The sequence below is a fragment of the Danaus plexippus genome (assembly GCF_018135715.1).
Source record: "Danaus plexippus chromosome 16 unlocalized genomic scaffold, MEX_DaPlex mxdp_31, whole genome shotgun sequence".
Taxonomy (NCBI): Eukaryota; Metazoa; Arthropoda; class Insecta; order Lepidoptera; family Nymphalidae; genus Danaus; species Danaus plexippus.
Window position 1 is genome coordinate 1,017,144 of NW_026869852.1, and position 21,072 is coordinate 1,038,215.

General features: G+C 39.6%; 1 protein-coding gene across 5 annotated transcripts; it reads left to right on the forward strand.

Moving 5' to 3' along the window:
• Positions 1-271: 271 nt before the first annotated feature.
• Positions 272-21,061, forward strand: LOC116771638 (dnaJ homolog subfamily C member 13). 5 transcript variants are annotated; one of them, XM_061528291.1, is made up of 39 exons: positions 272-398; positions 724-1,073; positions 1,204-1,550; positions 2,206-2,341; positions 2,684-2,802; positions 3,158-3,304; positions 3,611-3,710; positions 4,068-4,106; positions 5,082-5,248; positions 5,939-6,146; positions 6,434-6,589; positions 6,871-7,125; positions 7,351-7,518; positions 7,801-7,992; positions 8,164-8,372; positions 8,708-8,867; positions 8,938-9,038; positions 9,358-9,532; positions 9,744-9,946; positions 12,052-12,172; positions 12,252-12,416; positions 12,522-12,673; positions 12,898-13,099; positions 13,281-13,469; positions 13,637-13,772; positions 14,050-14,234; positions 14,417-14,605; positions 14,768-14,944; positions 15,227-15,388; positions 15,480-15,686; positions 15,799-15,931; positions 16,158-16,415; positions 16,730-16,842; positions 16,947-17,146; positions 17,353-17,572; positions 17,755-17,922; positions 18,294-18,440; positions 18,683-18,920; positions 19,354-21,061. In XM_061528291.1, exons 2-39 carry the CDS (start codon positions 735-737, stop codon positions 19,428-19,430), a joined length of 6,660 nt encoding a protein of 2,219 aa, XP_061384275.1. In that variant the 5' UTR covers positions 272-398; positions 724-734; the 3' UTR covers positions 19,431-21,061. The 5 variants fall into 5 exon arrangements, with proteins under 5 accessions (XP_061384275.1, XP_061384274.1, XP_061384276.1 ...); XM_061528290.1 differs by having other exon boundaries at positions 273-562; XM_061528292.1 differs by having other exon boundaries at positions 290-562; positions 19,357-21,061.
• The last annotated feature ends 11 nt before the right edge of the window (positions 21,062-21,072 follow it).

Here is a 21,072-nt window from a genome sequence, read left to right on the forward strand (position 1 = left end):
CAACTGACAAGTATTAAATGTCAAATACAATTAAATGTGTTTACAATTAAAATATCAAATTATAATATTTCATGGAAAAACATTAGATTTGTAGCTATTTGAAATTGTTTTATAAGATAATGCAAAAGTTAAGGAACAATTCTAATTAAATCTGGTTTATACACAATTTCTCAATATTCTTATGCACCAAAACTCATTCTTATAAGAAAATTTTTAACTTTTTGTCATTTACATTTTTTGTATGTAGCAGCACTATATTCCATGTCAATATGCTGATTGGTTGAAAAATTTTGAGCTAATCTTTTTCATATTTTCCTAAAGGCTCAATGTTTTGTACACTATGTTAGTTTTGTCAAACTGTAAATGAAATAATAATATTAAGTACTAGTCAAAACTCTGTAAGTGTATAATCGCTACTTTATTTACCAAGCTCTACTTTGGATATTGTTTCGCATATTGTTTACACGTCTTCACTATTCATGTTTGCCGATCTATTTACAAAGGGGAGGATACTTTATTGCGAAATCTTATTAGAAGTAAACGAATTGAATCTTTCTGCGGTGTAAGTCTGATAGCATTTAATTTATTGTATAAAAATGTGTATGTGCCTCTATTCTGTGATAGTCTTAAAGTTGCTTTTTTATCAGTTTACCCTATTGTTGATAAAGAACGTAGTAAAAGATAAATTAAATGGCAACAAAAAGGTTTTCCTCTTCATTACAGGCAATGATAAGATGATTCCATTAAAAGACAATCAAGATGTGGCATCATTCCTTGTTACAAAGCACTCTTGGAAGGGCAAGTACAAAAGAGTGTTCTCAATTGGCACTCATGGAATCACAACTTACAACCCAGATCGTTTGGAGGTGACAAACAAATGGGTGTATTCAGATGTAGTGACTATAGCTTCAGCAAAACATTCTAACTCGGCTGCCAATCATGATTTCACTCTTGTTATGAAGAAGGATAAAAAAATTGATTCCATGAAGTTTTCTTCAGAACACAAATGTCTCATTTTAACCGAAGCTTTCAAATATAGGCATTTATTTGCTGAGAAGCCTAAAGATATTTATGTAAGTAACATAACCATGAAATTGTAAGAGGTAATTGTTGAATAATTATAATGATAACATGTAATAATCACCATTATTATAAAGTTTTTTATTATTAGATAATGATGAGCATGGAATTTTTTTGGTTTAGAGATATCAAGCCTACAAGCATCACTGGAGTGGTACAAGACTGCCCATAGTACTGGAAGTGGGACCATGTTCACTTGAACAGTTAGATCCGTCCACCCACACTCTTCTAGCTAGCTACCCCTATGCCGACATCCAAGGAATCCTGCCAGTGAGAGATATACCAGGAGGATTTGTTTTGGCTGTTGGTGGCTACAGCCGATTGCATCTGTTCTCAAATGCTATGGACCATCAAATAATAATAAATAAAATGCTGGAGATGGCCAGCCTCACAATGAGTATAAGCATTAAAGTCCTGTCAGCCACAATAACATTGGACGATTACCATGACCAGAGATTCGGGAAATACAGGTAAATATTCCTAAGTATTAGAAACTATTGCTTACAGCATTTACTGTATCATTTAATTAATATAAATATTTTTTAAAAAAGGATTATGTGGTTTATGTTTCGTTTCATGTGTGACTCACATGGCCTTCAACAGAAATTATCTTGTGGATGCCTAGTTTCATGTAATGATATTGATGATTTGTTATTAAACCACATTAAATGAACTGTAGAAAGCTATAATCAATTCATGTTTGAAATTTCTAAATATCCTGTGCTACAAGCTGATAATTGATAAAAAAATATGCTGAAATTATATATTTTTAAACTATACGCTTCTAAGACAATTAATATTATATTCTTTTATTTTAATGTACAAATAATGTTTAAATAGATTATAAAAATATTCATAACCAGCCAGGAACTTGTGGAAATAAAATGTTACTTTAAACCCATATTGAATTTCACCCTTCTACTTTTAAGGGTTTCAAGGGCTAATAATTGCATTATTTGTACCTCAACTTAAATACTACTGAAATGAACTGATTAATAATATACATATGTAAATATTCTGACGGAGACTCCTGTAAAAACTCCTAGTCGTTCTATTACCACTGACACAGAAAGGAAAGAAAATATAATAATGAATATTAATAGAAAATGTGTTTTTGTCCATCAGCGGTGATCAACACCAGACAAGCTTGAGCGAGTTCCTGGTACATAAAGTAAATCCTGCAAGACACATGGAGCCAATGAGACGCACTCTATGTCTATCGGATACTTGTATATTGGAGAGAGATCCGCAGACCTATTCTGTTAGTGTATATACATATTGTTTGTTTTGTTGTATGCCATATTAAATAATTCTTATTTGACATATTACAAGCAATATTGCAGTTACTTTTGAGACATTTTGTTATGCTGTTTGTGAAGAGGTCTCCCTGTTGCACAGCTTCATAAGTATATAACCTAGGAAAGGTCTATCAAAATTATGAATTTTTTTAATGTTTATTAAAAAAATTCATACTGCAAAAATAATTTATTACGTTATATGAATTATGTGGCTCTGTAAAATGAATTTGGGAAATGCGTAGGAAAACTTTTTGTATAGACAAAGCGTGTGATAAATTAATGATGATTCAATGGTACGTTTCCAGGTTGTTTGCCTTCGACCGCTGAGTGATGTTTTCGCGTTCGTTCGCTATCCTGATCACCCACAAAAATTTTCTATCGAATATTTGAATGGACAAACTCGCACCTACTTAGCCGGAGAGAGGTTTGTTGGTTTGACTACTGCTTGGTTGTATCTAATAAATGTGAAATAAACTTTTGTGTTATATGAGCCAATTAGATAAATCGGCTTGCAAATGAAACTCATAACGTTATTTATGTCACAATAAGTTATATAAAATTTTTTCCCCAAATTTTTACAAAGAATATTTTCATCATTACATATTACTTCATTTATTGAAAAGCGGATACTTAAGGTACACAAATTTTTAAAATATGTAGTTTGCATTCCACAACTGGACGGAGGCGTCGAAATTATAGATTGATATCAAGCAAATTCAAATAGATAGCATATTATGAAAAATGTCCGAACGAAATTTTTTAGTGTTATGAGTTTATAGGGATTCACTGTTGGCGTCTCTGGTGGACGGTGTTCGTTCGGCCGGACAGCGCGACGTGCACGTCCGCTCGGCACGAACGCCGCGCGGGTATAGACTGGGACCATTACATCACCCCGTTGACGAGGAGACTGAGAGCAACCACCTTAGGTGAGTGTGTCCAAACCATATAATAGAAAGGGACAGACATAAACAATGTTAATGTGACTATCTTTTTCAAGCATCTGACGTCATAGGATGTAAAGAGAAAGTCAAGCTGTCCTTCCCCTACATTTAACATTTGTCTCTTACAAGTTTTAAGTAATTGTAATAATTTAATTCTTTACTTTTTAGTACTTTACTACTTTAACGTACTCAATATAAATACTCTATATGTTATTTACTCCATCCATTTATTTATGTTTTCTATTTTAATTATAATGTTAATTGAGACTAATCTTTAACGTTTTTAAACAGATTATTTCAAAACCCAGTGGGGATGTCAAGAGCGGAAGTGATAGAACGGTTCAACGCGAACGTTGGATACAGCGGCCTCATTTACTCCGTTAGTCAAGATGTAAGATCGGTTTGATTATTTCAATTGCTTATTCATCACGTTTTCATTATTACCCCGCGAGCAATACAGGAATTGTATTTAAAATCTCTCCATGACATATATTTTTTATCTTTTAGTAAAAATTTAACAGACAAATCGATCATTCTAATCATTTATGTTCAATAGTCAAATAGCTTGATGAAAACATTGCTTTTGTTCTTATGTAATCTTGATTCAATATGGAGAATGAAAAGTGGGACTTGATATTAAAATAAACCTCTTTGGGTTCGAATCAAGATCATCTTTGGCAGAATATTTCATCACCATTGCTTCGTCATATAATTTGTAGGCATGTTAATTGTATTGTTGGCTTTGTAGGCTCGTCCCCTGTTGTGGCTGTTTCTAACGTGGGATCTTGTAAGTCCCTACAAATGTTTATTTTTTCTCGTCCTCTGCTTCCCGTGAGCCTTCCTTTAGACAAGTATCTCATACAATTCTTAAATTGCATCCTAGTAAACAATTGTAATATATATAAAACCAGTAAATTAGGGGCCGTCCATAAAGTACGTCACACGAAGTTTAGAAATTTTAAACCCCTCACCCCGTCCTTGTCACCGGTTGGCACGTTATATCCCCCCCTCCTGATGTGACGTCACACATTTAAAAAAATTTATGTATGTATTTAAAATAATCGAGAGAAAACAGCTCTTTTAATTTTTTACTTATTTTTATTATATAATAATCAAATAAAATCAACATAAAGCCCAACATTTCATAAAACCGATTTTTTTTTTAATTTTCATTTCATCCAAATTTTGCGTTTAAGTATTTTTAATTTTAATATGTGACGTCACAAAACGATTGACCCTCCCATGCCCCTTGTCACCCGATGTCACACTTCGGTGTTACTTCCCCCCCCCCCTCCCCACTATGGTGCGACGTACTTTATGGATGGCGCCTTATAAGTAGTATTAAGATTAGAATATTTTTATGGTTGCATATCTTTTTAATAAAAAAAAATCCTTAATTTATTTTTAAAAAATTGCCTGCCAGCTTTTTCCATTGTTTATCTTGTTCCACTAGACAAAGAATTTATAGATATTGATTAAGATTGAATTAGTTGAGAATGACCCTGTACCCTGGGAATTAGGTGGTCAGTAGTCATTAATATCATTCGCATTGTACATCAGGTGGTTGTATTATTTTGTACTGATATTTTATACCGCTTAATATATTCTCATATCGCAAAGAAATATGTGTCGATATTACGTCTCATGATATCTTATACGCTTTATTGAGTCAAGTAAACATTATTAAATATAACCAGGGCTAATATAATAAGGTGTGTAAATCATGTGTTACAAGTTTCGTAATCACACTGTTTGGTTACAGAGACTGTTTGCTGAGAATAAAGAGAAGTTAATAACGGGTGCTCTGGCGGCCATGATGGGGGGCGGGGGGGCGCACCTCACACTGCTGGAGCTGGAGGCACAGTTCCAGGCGCTGAGGAGACTGTGTGCTAGCAAAGTGGGCTTCGCTGCATTCACTGCACTCCCTGGGTTAGTTCTGTATCAAATGAAACTAATATTTTCTGATTTTTTTCATTATTTTAAACTACACACTACCGACGTTTCGGTTACTTTGCAGCAACCGTGGTCACGGGCAGAGACGAGATGGAGGTCTTAGATCTCATTATAGTTCTGTATCTCGTTTAACATTCCCTTAAAATATCTATAATATTCCCTTTCCACTTAAAAAATGATGTTGGTTTAATGATGTTTATTAACTAATTGTGTTGTTTATCTAATGTTTTACTGTTGATTTTGTTGATATAGAAAAAAAAAAGGCTGGAAAAAAAAGAATTTATACGTAAAAAAAATATTTAAAGGTAGATAGGTAAGATGATGTTGATAAAGTAAATGATTCTTATACTTGAATGAATGACTTAAAATAAAGAGAGGTTGATGTAAGATTACGATTAGACTCTGATAAAACGCTCCAGAGCCCAAAAGCTGTTAAAAAAACCGTCTGACTGAAATCCAGTTCCATTAAGAGCGAGGGGTTTGAAGCAATAAAATACTCGAAGAATGACACGTCTGTCGAGACATTGGAACAAAAATCAGAATTTACATTATTAACAAGCCACTTGTTTCCTATTGAATAAATGACGGTCTACGGGCATTAACCTGGCCTGCGTCCCACAACTTTATGAACAGTACATATAATTTCATATATCTCTGTTACCTCAGGTTCCGCGAGTGGATGGGTAACGCCGCCGTGAGTGCTCTCCGCCGCGAGTGTGCCGCTTGTTCCCACGCTGCCCTGGACGCGTTGTGTGCTCTGCTGCAGCCCATGCACGCCGAACCGGACCTTAGACAGGAGCAGCTTAACAAGGCTTCCATGCTGGCTTCGCCCGCCTTCCTAGACGGACTTCTGGCCATGTGGGCCACTCACGTTGTACGTACACACGCTTTCTTGGCTATGGACAGATGCGCATACAAAAAACTGATACACGCACTCACGTATACACATTATACATATAGATGAACAGAAAAAATGTACTGTATTTATTATATAGGCGTAGGTACACACAACACAGACAGAAATATGACGTCTGGATGACGTGCAACCATCACATCTTATTACTTTTAACATGAAGTAGAAATCACGTAGTAGCTCTTAGACTTTACGTAATATTTATATAAAATGTGGCACCTAATATTAATATGAATGTTGTGTTGCAGTCCGCCGGTACGGGTGCGCTGGTGGTGGCGGCCATGTTGGACTTCCTGACGTTCGCTCTCTGTGTCCCGTACAGTGAGACGACGGACGGGAAACAGTTCGATCAGCTGTTGGAGATGGTGGCCAGTAGGGGAAGAATTATATTTAAACTATTTGAGGTGAGTTACAAAGCTACTGCGATTTGTTCAATAATCCACTAATCATTAACCCGGATGATCGCGGCTAGTTAGTCATGTCCCAATTATATATCTTTTTAATGTAATAAAAAGCTGAAAAGTAAAAAAGTTTTTTTTAGAATCATACTAAACCACTAACATTCTTATCGTGATTCATTCACTAGGAAATTTAATATATTGAAGATAATTCTTTAAGCAGAATTTGGAATTAACATAATATATGTAGAGTTTCCTGCGAGGTAAAGTAATGTTTGTATGTACAGCATCCATCTGCGGCGATAGTGAAAGGCGCAGGGTTGGTATCACGAGCTCTGGTAGAGGAAGGTGGAGGCGGAGTCGGCGCAAAGGTCCAGGCCCTCGCGCTCGCGGAGGCAGCCCTGCCGAGACATCTGCTGCACGCGTTATACACAACAGCACCGTCCCCGGCCAGGCTGCAGCGGCGGCACCTCGCGAGACATCTGGTCGCGCTGTGGCTGGTTGATCACGCGCCCGCCAATGACCTCCTCAAGAGAATTATGGTACAACTTTTTTATTCAAATGAATAGATTGAGTTATCGATACAGCAGAGTTCGAACCTAGGACTTAGAATACGTCCCAGTCGCTTTAGCTTAAGCTTCCGCACTCTAAACTACAGTTGTCTAATTTAGTTTTCTACATATATATATATATATTTTTGTACATAAAACATACTTCGCCTCAAATTAAACCAGTATCTATCTCTAGTTAGTAATATATGTTCGCAGCCGTCCGGTTTGCTTTCGTTCCTGGAGTGCGCGGACGCGCCGCCCGCGCTGGAGGACGCGGGCGAGGAGCGTGACAACCTGCAACTAGCGCAGGCCGCCGGTAAGGCCAGGGACACACACTGGGACGCCATCGAGAGACAGCTGAAGTACGTCGAGAAACATATAGAGGTGAGAAGCATATTTAGGACTAACGATGCTTTATTTTGATTGATTTATATTTGTAAGGTTTGCATCTACATATACATATTTATAATTAATGAGATCTAAGACTTTCACGAGTTTTATTCATTAAAATGACATTTATAATTAATTTATTTTTATTTATTTATAATAACTGTCTCGAAACTGAAGTAAGTAATGTCTAAAACTTACTTCTAAATTGACTTCAATTTTATCTTGTCACCGATTACGATTCAATCAGTGTTTAATTTATTTTTATGTACATTTTAGCATTACACATCACTAGCTTTGCAACACTGGGCACAAAAGGTCCGAGCGACCGACCAGCGTAAGGAGATCCGCGAGCGTCCCGTCGTCTTGAGGAGGAGACGGGAGAGGGTCAAGTCTACCGCCAACTGGCCTATGTTCTACTATCAGTTCCATCGCGATCACGCCCTTCCTAACTTAATATGGAACCACACTGTAAGTGAATGCTGTTAAACGTTTGCTAACAAGTTTATATATTTTTTATTTTGCTTTTTTCTTAGCGTTTTACTCATTATTTTCATCTTCTTAGTTTAATTCGAAGTAACATCTTATTAAGAGTTCATTCATGTTCTCGTAGCCTGTTTAATATATTTTGATATGATCCAGACTCGTGAGGAGCTTCGTAACGTGCTGGAGAACGAATTGCGTACTTTTTCCCTGGAACGCGAGGCGGCGGGCAACGTCCCCACTGCTTGGAACCACGCGGAACTCGAACTGCACTACCAATGCCTACAGGCCGAGGTCAAGATCGGCGACTACTACCTGCGGATCCTGCTCGAGCAACGAGACTGTGACGACAGCCCTATACGGAAATCGTTAGTTTCTATTTTAAACATGTTTACAAGAAAACTAGTTAGTTATTAGTACGACAATATGAGAGTGGGGTTGCTGAAGGAACCATAACGGAATCCGGAAATAGAGAGATTATTAGTTAAGATTCAGTAAATTTATCACAACAGCCGCCGTTCCTAGACTTAAATAATTCTCAGAATACAGTGTCGCTCAGATTCAAAACTAGCACTATTCGCTTTAAAAACGCAGGTCAATTTAAATCCCAATTCCCGGAACATGATGACATATTATCCCAATACTACTACACCAAGAGTTTTAAGTTAATTATTTCATACTGTATTATGTAACGTATGTTAAGGTACGAGTTCTTCAACGACCTCTATCACCGGTTCCTGTCGACTCCCAAGGTGGAGATGAAGTGTATGTGTCTACAAGCGATGACCATAGTGTACGGCCGGTACTACGAGGACATCGGACCGTTCGCCGACACCAAGTACATCGTGCAGATGTTGGACCGGGTAACTCAGCATGCATGTCCGCGAGCCGGCAGAGTGTTGTGTGTCTATCATTTATTATCTGTTATTACAGACGTGCGACAGGATGGAGAGGGATAGACTCGTACAGTTCCTGGCTAAATTAATATTACACAAGAAGAATGTGAGCGAGATATTGGAGTGGAATGGAATTAGGTGAGTGGATTTTATGTTACGAGACGGTTGCAGGATAAGTAGTTATAAGCACGATGTGCGTTCATCTTAATACAGTACTGTTTAATCGGTTGGCAGAGCTATGAAGTTCGTATTTCTAGAATTAAAAATCTAATACAAGATATAGAAGAAAAAGGATTTCGCATTGCAGTCGCTTTAGAGCTTATTCAAATCCTGTTCTAACATTTTTTAATTCTTTATTTTCTACATTAAAGTATTTAACTCTCAACAACATTAATCTTAGAAGTATTATAAGACAAATTGACTGTTTCAATTACGTTATTATATTATACGCATACAGGATTCTGGTAGACCTGATGACTCTAGCACATCTCCACACGTCCCGAGCAACTGTGCCTGCTCAGAGTAACGTGTTGGAGGCTCCCAATGTTCAGGGGGACACGGACAGGGAGTGGTATTACAACTTAGAGAGAGGGGACCAGCTCACACGCAAGGGACCTGTCAGCTTTCAACAGGTACAAGACCGGCGTTAGACCATACTATACGATGGATTAGCTAACAAAATTTGTAGTTATTAGTTACTAGTACCGATAATGAAGCTAGGTTAAAATAAATCAATTCGGTTTGGGTTATCGAGGTATGAGAGGAAAGGTTATATGTCGAGGGACAAGAGATAGATATCTATTAAGTTGGGACAGGATGAGTATATCAAACGTTTTTTTGTAGCTCAAGGACTTATATAAGAGCGGCGAAATAAATAACAAGACGAAGTGCTGGGCGAACAGCATGGAGGGCTGGCGGGCGCTCGGGGGCGTCCCTCAGCTGCGGTGGAGTCTGGGGGCGAGGGGGGCGGCCGCGCTCACCGAGACAGAACTCGCCGCGACTGTACTAGATCTGCTGGTGACCTGCGCACGATACTACCCCAGCAGGTTAGATATATATATACATAGGATAAATTATAATATACGTTTATATATATATATATATATATATGTTTTAGTATATATATATATGTTTTAGTTAAAGTTATGATATTATTAAGAATATATATTAAGGTGTCGGAAATAATTCGTAGCGTTCGATGAGAGATGGCGTGGTTATTGCAGTGTTCTGTTTTTAGCTTCAGAAACAAATTGATCGTGAAACAGCTGTTATGAGGTACTGCTTTTACGACGCCTCTTATTTTTAATTGTTAATAACAACGAGTGGCAGCTTTTTCATTATGTCGAAATTTATACCAAATAAAGTGTTTTTGCGGGTAGTTTTCTTACATTATTTTGATATAACCAAAACTGCTGCAGAAAGTCATCGGATTTTAGTTGAAGTTTACGGTGAACATGCTTTAGCTGATCAAACGAGTCGGAAAGGGTTTGCGCGTTTCAAGAGTGGTGATTTTGATTTAGACGACAAGGAACGCCCTGGACGAAAAAAAATAATGAAGATAATGAATTGGAGGATTCACTCCAAGAAAATTCATGTCAAACACTTCAAGAGTGGTCTACATCTTTGGAATTTGATTTACCCACGGTGGGAAAACGCCTTAAAGCTTTGGAAATGATCCAAAAGGAAGGAAATTGGGTGCCATATGAATTAACATCGAGAGACATCGAAAAGCGTTTTATGACCTGTGAACTACCGCTTGCACAGTACAGAAGAAAAAGTTTTCTACATCGTATGGTATCGTATCGTACTGGCGATGAGAAATGCATATATTATGACAATCTGAAACGCAGAACATCAGGGGTTAAGCCCGGACAACCGTCATCATTAGTGGCAAAACGCAATATTCATGAGTCTAAGCTCCTCCTTTGTATTTGGTGGGATCAACGAGGTGTGGCTTATTATGAATTGTTAATACCCAACGAAACCATCACTGGGGATCGCTTCCGGTTACGGTTGGTGCGCGTGAGTCGTGCATTGAAGGAAGAACGGCCGGAATGGAGCAAAGGGCGCGATAGAGTTATGTTACTGCACGACCATTCTCGACCTCACGTGGCGAGACCAGTGACAACACACCTGGAAACATTGATATGCGAGGAGGATGGGATTGGCTTAACTCACATACTTAGCCGTATTCTCCGGATATTGCCCCTTCGGATTACCACCTGATTCGATCAATGGCTCATGAGTCATGGTTTATCAGGAGAAAAATTAACATCTTATGAGGATTGATAAAATTGGATCGACACAATGATTGCCTCCAAGGACGAAGAGTTTTTCGACGGGGTGTTCGACAGTTACCCGAAAAATGGGAAAACTAGTGACAAGCTACAAGTATTTTCAATAATGTAAATTTTTATTTCCATTTTAAATAAATCGTTATTTTTTAATAGTAAATAAGGCAAATTAAATTCAAAATTAATTCCAACACCCAATAATATTATATTATTTCATAAACTGATAACCTATAAAATTTTATTTGGCAGAAAGTCAAATAATGAGACAAATTAAATAGTTGATTCGATTTATAAAATATATATTTAGCGGAAAGTCTAAAGCAAGCGATCATTTCAACTTTGCCACACGTTTGACTTCTACCAGGAATTATAAATGTTCAATAATTCACATCACTGTTCAAACAATATCCGTCGCCGTCTTCCCTGGCGCAGGCTGTGTTGGCAGTCACTGTATACAATTTTCAAATATAACACAAGCAGAAGTCTTATACTTGTTACGCACGGGCAACATGTTAAAAAATAAATTAACATCGCCCCGGCAACATCGCTGTATGGATAAAATATCTTATTACGAGTGACGCCGCTGATTCCGCGGAGCGAACACCCAGCTGTGTGAACCAGGAGGTTCCTGATACCACACGAGCTATGGAATGGCCTTGCTATCCTAACCTCGGGGCAATCATGTAGTCTTAGGTATAGATTATAAGTTTTAATATGTAATTTTTATTATAAGATACATAAAAGTAAGTTCGTAGTTTTCCTGCAACCTCTGGTGGCCACTCTATAATTTACTCGAAAATGTTCATATACAAAGATTTCGTATATTTGTGCTGATTATAATTATATTGATATTCAAGGGACGAAGAAGACGCAATAATACGTCCGTTGCCGAGAGTTAAGAGACTTCTCTCCGAACCCGCGTGCTTAGCTCATGTGGTGCAATTGTTACTGACGTTCGATCCTATACTGGTAGAGAAGGTAAACGACACATTAAAAATGCCATTGAAATTTTTAATAGTGATATAAATAATAAACAAGTGAAAAATATTTTTTTCAGGTGGCGACTTTGTTATATGAAATAATGCAAGACAACCCTGAGATCTCTAAGCTGTACTTGACCGGTGTGTTTTACTTCATGCTGCTGTACACGGGCTCCAACCTGTTGCCCATAGCGAGGTTTCTGAGGTTGACGCACATGAAACAAGCGTTCCGGGCCGACCAAGTCAGTGGAATATGAAATTTTATCATTATTATCATCGCCGCGGTATAAGTGTTATAAAGCCTCAGTCATGGAGAGAAGCACTTTACAGTTTTAATATTTTTCCAGACGAGCTCTGACATAATGCAGCGATCGATATTAGGACAACTGCTACCGGAGGCGATGGTCTGTTATTTGGAAAATCATGGAGCTGAGAAGTTTGCTCAAATATTCCTCGGCGAATGGGACACACCGGAGGCTATTTGGAATGCCGAAATGAGGTGATACCAATAGTTTACATCATTAGTTAAAATGGATTATCAAAAATTAACGAGTAAAACTACGAATAGTTAAAAAAAAATCCTCTCGCTGGCGGTCTCATTTATATCTGAATATCAATATAATATTATGTCGAGCTTATGCTTTTTATTCAAGTTACAAAAATAAATGTATACAAAGTTTATTATAAATAAAATGGTATGAATCCCTGATACGAATATTCCAGACGTATGCTGATCATGAAGGTGTCTGCTCACATCGGGGAGTTCACGCCCCGCCTGCGCGCGCACGTGGCCGCCCGCTACCCCTACCTCGCGATCCCCGCCGTCCGCTACCCGCAGCTGCAGAGAGAGCTGTTCTGCAACATGTTCTACCTGAGACACCTGTGTGACACGCAGAGGTTCCCCGACTGGCCCATACCTGACCCGGTAATCGATTTATCATTTGGGAGAATTATAATTAGGTCCTTGAGGATGTAGAATTTTGTTTTACCGCGCTATAAATGTATCAGTTAGCTGTCGCGATGAGCCGTTTTAATTTAGTTTGGATTAACGAACGCGATAGGAATGTGACCGTCGGTGACGTTAAATTTGTTTCAACTTGTGTCAGGTGGGTCTTCTAAAGGACGTGCTCGAGGCGTGGAGGCGAGAAGTGGACAAGAAGCCGTCGTCGATGACCGCGGAGCAGGCCTACACGGCGCTGGGACTCGAACCGACGACCCACGACGAGGCGGCCGTCAGGAAGGCCTACTACAGACTCGCACAGCAGTTCCACCCAGACAAGAACCCAGAAGGACGGGTCGGTGGTCGTTCTATACATACGGCTGTTATATATATTTAATTATTATTAAGGATCTATTTACTCCTCTCAAGGAAAGCGTTAACAGACATAAACATAGCTGTTATAAGTGTATTATCTGTACAGTGTTGTTCACAGCCATAATGTAATCTTTCTTGTATTTGCAGGACCGTTTCGAAGCAGTTAACCAAGCGTATGAGTTCCTGTGCAGTCGCAACGTATGGACGGGCGATGGACCGAACACTAATAACATTCTACTCATTCTTCGCACACAGACTATACTATTTCAGAGATATTCTGAAGGTTAGTCAATTACATTATGTATTACACTGACAATCTAGTATTCTCCAAATATATATATATTATAATGAGATCTAAGCCTTTCGCGAGTATTCATTTAAATGGGAATAATATTTTCGGATTACTACGCGTATTTTATTATTTTTAAAAACTACATGCTCCCGACGTTTCGACTACGGCTACTTTGCATTAACCGTGATTACGGGCAGATGAGATATCAATTTAATTTAAATGTATGTTATATTTATTTTCAATACTAACGATAATAACTCCTTTCCAGTGTTGTCTCCGTACAAGTACGCGGGATACTCAGCCTTGCTCCGCACTGCGCGGCTGGAGGCGGCCGCGGACACGTTGTTCTCGAGCGAGGCCGCATTGTTACCGGCCGCCTGCGAACTGGCCCACGCTACACTCGCCTGCTCAGCGCTCAACGCACAGGAACTGTGTCGAGAACGCGGCCTCGAGGTACTGACAGGAGACAGGAGGCGATACACACACATGCTCCCGAACAGGAATAAATGTTCAATATTAAAAAAACAAAAAAAACTTTTAAGAATTTACTACAAAGTACAATAGTTTCCTTTTCAAACTTGGTTGTATGTACGGTTTCCAGCTTTAAAATAGATATATGTATGATTTATCTCCAGGTGCTCGAAGAGGCTCTTTCCCGCTGCGTGTCGGTCCTAGGAGGCAGCGCGGCCGGCAGCACGGCGGCGGCGGTGTGCACACACTGCGCGAGGTGCTTTGCTGTTGCTGCACGCTTCCCCGTCTGTAGGGACGCTGCGGCGGAGCTACCCACACTGTGTAGTGATATCGTACCACTACTGAGACGACCGGTTAGCATTTGACGCTTATAGCACGAGAATTCGCATATTAATAAGACATAAAAATAACATGTAATAATTAAAAGAGGTTTTGTTAACATACTCTACGTATCGAAGGTGACGTGATTTCGACTCCCCTATACATAATAACTAACCATTTATCCTATATACTAGGAGTTGGGTGAAACAGCGTGTGCGGGTGCTGAGGCGGCAGCGGCGCTGGCAGCGGACCCGCGGTGCCGCGACCGTCTCGCCCGCGCTCACGTCATCCACGCCCTCCTGCCGCCCGCCCTGCAGTACGACTACACGCTCAAGGAGTCCGGCGTCTCCACCGAGGGAGATAACAAGCAGGTCACATTCCCGATACGATTGCCATTAGACTAAAAATAATCAAATTCGGTTGCGGGTTTCAATATTCGGCTTCATAGTAGATATAAGACTGTTGAAAATTCTTTTCGAGACCGATGTGAGCCGACTCTCACACTGGGCAGCCGAGTTAATGTATCTCATTACTAATATCGTAATAATTACAATAAAACTGCTACACTTTATGTACTACTTTAATAACAATTCGATTCAAATTTTGCTATACGATAGGAGTTTTCCAATCGTCAATTGTATGTAATCTTCTAGGAAGTGGCAAATCGTCTAGCGGTTCAATGCGTTGCAGCGCTGTCAGCACTGTACGGACCGCACGAGGAGGCGGGCGAGGAGGACGAGCGAGTCCAGGCGGCGCTCAGGATGCTGCTCACACCGTACATCTGTGATAAACTAGCGACTGCGGACCCGCACGAGGTACGATAATAATACGGTGTGATATAAGCGTTAAACAGTTTTGCAGTAGAAAATATTGTAATCGTTGTTTCTGTGTTTATTATAATTTCAGCTACTTAAAACGCTGACGTCCAACTGGCGGACGCCGTACCTTGTCTGGGATAACAGCACTCGCGCGGAGCTTCGTGAAGCGCTCCGCTCGCGGCCTCCTGAAGACACGCTGCTACAGGACGTGTATTACACCGCTCACGAGGGCCTGCTCACCGTGGGCGGAGTCTACCTCGACATATACAACGAGCAACCCGAGTTCCTTATAGAGGTGCTTATTCATTATACTCCTTTAAAAATATGAACTTCTAAGCCTCATATCGACTATACATTAAGTTTCAGTATTAAACCGACCAGTATAAATTGTTCCTTCTATTTTTCAGAATCCCCAACAATTTGTTTTGGATCTGCTCCACTTCATCAAGGAACAAACGAAAGTCGCCAAATCAGAGGAGACCGAGGAGCGCTTAACTTTAGCATTGAATGCTCTTGCCAATTGTATTATTAAGAATCCCGGTGAGACATTTAGGATTTAGTTTCCTATACAAAATTATTCTTATTAAAAAAATCAAGTCTTCTATACCGTCATACTGGTCATTTAAAATGTTATTTTTACCTTCTCTTGTTTTATAAGTAAATAAAGTTATAATAAATATTGGTAGTAAATGAAGCGACCGACAGCGACTTATGTCAACACTATGTATGTGTGTATGTGAGTATGAGGGATCGTTTCTGTCGCCAGGCGTGGAGATCCAGTGCATCGGCCACTTCGCGGTGATATTCGGCCTGATGAGTGGCGGCGTGTCGCGGGTGGTGGCGGGCGCGCTCCGCGTGTCGCTGGCGTGTTCCCGCAGCAGGGCCTGTGTGGAGGAGGTGTCGGCGGGCGGCCTGCTGGGCCACGTGCTGCCTCTCCTCGCGCCGCCCGCCCACAGAGAGGCGCTCGACACGCTCTCCGCCCTGCTCACCTGCACGCCGCTGGTTAGAGAGGCGCTGGCTAAAGGTTATATTATGCATACTCCATATATTACTAGTTATATACTCTCTCTTCTCTTCTCCATTTTTTAGTTGTTTTCCGTCTGATTGGGTGTTTTATTAATATCTTAGATTCTAAGTATTGGATTATTTTTAAATTTTTGTCGCATTAAATGATGTTGAACTTATTAGATTATGTGTCATACTGAGGTGACATAAATAACGTAGAGTTATGAAAAATCTGAGTTGAGAAATTTCAATATAATGATTTATAATTGGGTGTTGATACTTGAATGGTAATTGTCTATAATTGAATGTTAATTGAATTGAATTGCTTCGCAGGAGCTGTGATATATCTGTTAGATCTCTTCTGTAACTGTAAGACGCCGGAGATGCGAGAGATGGCGGTGGAACTACTCTCGCGGATGATGGCTGATAAATTACATGGACCCAAGGTAATAAAGCGATAACTCTTAGCTCGGTTTACAATAATAGATATTCCAACATTATGCGGTCTCCCTATTGACACACAACCGTGAACTAAACATTTGTATTGCAGGTGAGATTAACGATCTGCCGCTACGTGCCGGGCGTGTTCGCGGACGCCATGCGCGAGGCGGGCGGGGCGGGCGGCGCGGGGGGAGCGGGCGCGGCCGCCGCCATGCACGCCTTCGACAACAACCACGAACATCCCGAGCTGGTGTGGGCGGACGAGCTGCGGCAGAGGGTGAGGGCCGGCCTCGTGCAGCGGAGAGACAGGTGACAGTGGAAACACTCACATATACGTGCATACATTACATTTAATATAGGATTCATAGAGACGGTTCACGGAATATTAAAACCGCAAAATAGCGTATGTTATAAGTGTCTAAATAAGTATATGTTTTCGACCTAATAATAATTATATCACAATAAAATTATATTAATATAAATTCGAAATGTACACTATTTTTCTGTAACCACAGGCTGTATACTAGTCAAATCCGTGATCCGACGATCCAATACGAGGAACGTGAAAAGGACACGGGCGAAGTGTCGTGGGCGCCGCCCGGGGAGGTGGTGGTGGGAGGCGTGTACCTCAAGCTGTTCCTACAGAACCCCACCTGGAGTCTGCGGAATCCCAAAAGCTTTCTGCAGGACCTCGTCTCCGAAACCCTGTCGGCACTCAACAAGGATTCATCAGAAGTGTGTTCTTTATACAGATAATAAAATTGACTGACCCACCGGCGACACGTCGGGTCAATGATGTATTTGCTGTCATATCAGCTGTTAAATTCTATGCGTATTATGCTTCCGGCTTTAACACATCAACACACTACCTTTTTCATTGCAACAGTTACGTCAATACTTACGTCACGTGTTTCCAGGGTGGACGCGGGGACACGTGCGCGCGTGCTCTGACCGCCTTGCTCCGTGCCCGCCCGGCGCTGTGCGAGGCGTGCGCCGCACTGGGCGAGCTGCCGCGCCTCGCCCGCCTGCTGCCCGCCTGCCCCAGACACGCCGTGCCCGTGCTGGCGGCACTCGCCCACACGCAGGTAACATACACCTCACGGGTAACAATCATTATAAACTATGTAACAGATAAATGTTCCATCCGTTGATACAAATATAATCGGTTATGATAAATTAGAGCTCTTATATTTTCCCTTTTTATGTCTTTAATCGATAAAAAATGTCATAAAATCGTCGAAACCGCCGATATTAATTCACTAGAGGAATGTAAACTCTAGCTCTGGCTTCTCTGTCATCTCAGTCACTCACTATAATTTTTTTTTATATCAAATAATTTTTATCATATATTTTTATAAAGTAAATTATATCATAACATGCCGGGCCACAGTGATACACGTGTAATTAACGGAATGATTTTATTGCGATTCGTTAATAATGTACATACATGTGTCAGTCGTGTGTGGTGGCGCTGGTTCAGACGGACGCGATGGTGGGTCTCAAGACGGCGGTGAAGACGTGTCGCGAGGTGGTGGGCCCCGCCTGCGACGCTCTCACCGCCATATTCAGCTCTCCGGTCAACACGGACAAACTAGTGCTACAGGTCAGTGTTATAAAGCTGACCGAATTATATATTGCTCTCTGATAGAAAATGAATTTATCTACCTGGTGAGATCTAGAGGCAAATATTATGGCACAAGCTACATTTATTATTATTGTCAGTCATCACACCGATGTGACATTCAGGACCTTTTTTCTTGTAATAGATGTGTACTAAACGTACAGAGAAATTTATTACTTTAATTGTATGTGTACCTTAATATATTTTGTTCGTGTCCCGTACAGGCTCTTGAATGCGACTTGATCACTGAGTTACTCTCGATGCTCGAGGGTCGCGGGTCGGGCGTCGGGCTAGAGGGCGGGAGCGTCGCCCGCGTCGTCGGAGCCCTAAAAGCTATGAGTCGCGCCGGCTTACACGCGGAAAGAGTGAAAAATATACTAGCAAGATCACCCGTCTGGGAACACTACGCCGCTCAGAGACACGACCTGTTTATATCGGCGCCGCAACATCACTCAATAACTGGTATACAATATATGAGTAGTTGCATCATTTTCCTCGCCACTAGAGCCGACCCGGTCCTTACTAGGTTAAACTGTGCTTCTGGTTTATCGACTCAATCTCTTATAAAATTTACATACCTTGCGGATAGTCGATAAACTATAACGTTTACAGATAATCTTATAAATTGTACAGGGTTTGTTTCAAATCATAAAAGAACTGTTCTTTAAATGCATTTAATTTTTGGACACTTGTCAACTTCACTTGGACACGTTGTCTCAGTAAGAAATAATGAGATACTTCTTCGCAATTGTAACTATTAGTATAACTCAGTTGTATTTATAAGTCAAGCATTTTACTTGGTAATGAATGTGTTCAAGGTTACTGATCTTTAGCTATCGCTTATGAATAACTTTTGTATTATTCTACAAAACTAATAATCATAATGTACATCCAGCAGGGGCTCCACAAACCGCGGGGTACTTGGCCGCCCCGCCCTCCGTGCCCCCCGCCCACCCCCCGCCGCTGGACTGACCGACACACACACAGAGACACCTTCACACATACTCACACGCGCTCACACTACCTCGCCGTTCGTGATATCTCCTGGTGTGGAGACAAGTGAAGTGCAGAAATACTACACCTGCTTCTTGTTTTCATTTAGAGTATGTCAAAAATATATTGTATTTTTAACTAAAAGGATGACGATACCGCCACAGTGTTAGCTGTCGTCTGTAGAAGCCTTCATTGTTACACGAGACAGTGGTCAAAGTCCAACGAATGTAATGCCCCGCACTGCAGCAGACTGTTAGATAGCTGAATTGTTTATCGTTCGTTATACATCTTCAATGTGATGGAATCTCTATTCACTATTGTCCAAAGTGTGTTCACGTAAATTATTTACAGAAATATTTGAAAACAATGGATGGATCATATCACACAAATAGAATTTTATTTATAACAAGCTTCCGTTGTATATAATACAGAAACAAAGAAATATTTATCTGATTCTGTTATACTTATTTGTATTGTTATTCATGTATCGTAAAAAGACATAAATACACACTACATTTTCCCCTAAATACTTTATGTACATATATAAGAGTGCTGTCAATTGACAAATTTTTCCAAATATAATATTATTCAGCGGATATATTAAAAATTGTTTAGATCTACCGATGTACTTATCAAAACATAATAAATATAAGATATTACACCAAGATGTCTCTCTATATAAACTTTAATAATATGATCTCATTCGTATAAGACAAGACGAATGTTTTATGCTGATCACTATGAGGCTGGCTTATATTATATACAAAATTTAATATATAAAAATTATATTATAATATTGTGTCTATCATATGTCAAGATTAAACCATTTCCATGTATTATTTTTTTGTAATTGTTTTTACGGCTCTGGATACGAGTCCTTTGAGCCAACAACTTCCATCACACATATGTCTTGCCATATTTCCATGACGTGACTGGACATTTACAATTCCACTATCATATTGTTTGTGTATTTTTTTTTTGCCCAAATACCGCGTTATTTGTATTATTCTTACCTTTAAAACATAATTACATACCGTACTGTATTAAAATGTGAGATGTCACAGGAATCTGATATATAATGCTCTTATATTCGAGCTTTATGTCGTTATTATGTATGAATTAGTGTGATATTAATATATGGAATAAAATCATTTAGCACGTACCATACGAGTATTGTAAGTCATATCATAGTACTATATATTATTATACTTAAAAAAAATCGATTTTATAATAATCGATAATGGCAGTAAACTTTGTATTGCTCACTAAGTTCTGTTATTTCAAAACATATTTGTTCTCGATTCCTTTTATAATTTTAATTGGATGTCAATTCCATGTATATAGCTAATCTGTAGGGTAGTTTTATTTAAAACCGTGTCAATATTCTAAGACCTTTGTTCATAATTATATGATCTGTGGTGATTTAACTGCAGTTTATTTTAAACGATCAGTGAACTTTGTTTAATTGTTTGGGGCGCAGAGACGCGCTGTAAGGCTGGCTACACACGGACGGGATTATCGAAGGGAGGCATGTTATATTATAGTGTTTAATATTTTTATATTTAGCGTTAAGATAACATTATGTAAAGTAATATATTAAATGATGATTATGTTTTAATTT

Coding starts and splice junctions, on each gene's coding strand:
- LOC116771638 (XM_061528291.1), top strand. CDS start 735: ATGATTCCATTAAAAGACAATCAAGATGTGGCATCATTCCTTGTTACA. Junction 8,868..8,937: donor TCGTGCAGATGTTGGACCGG/GTAACTCAGCAT, acceptor CTGTTATTACAG/ACGTGCGACAGGATGGAGAG. Junction 18,441..18,682: donor CGGACAAACTAGTGCTACAG/GTCAGTGTTATA, acceptor TGTCCCGTACAG/GCTCTTGAATGCGACTTGAT.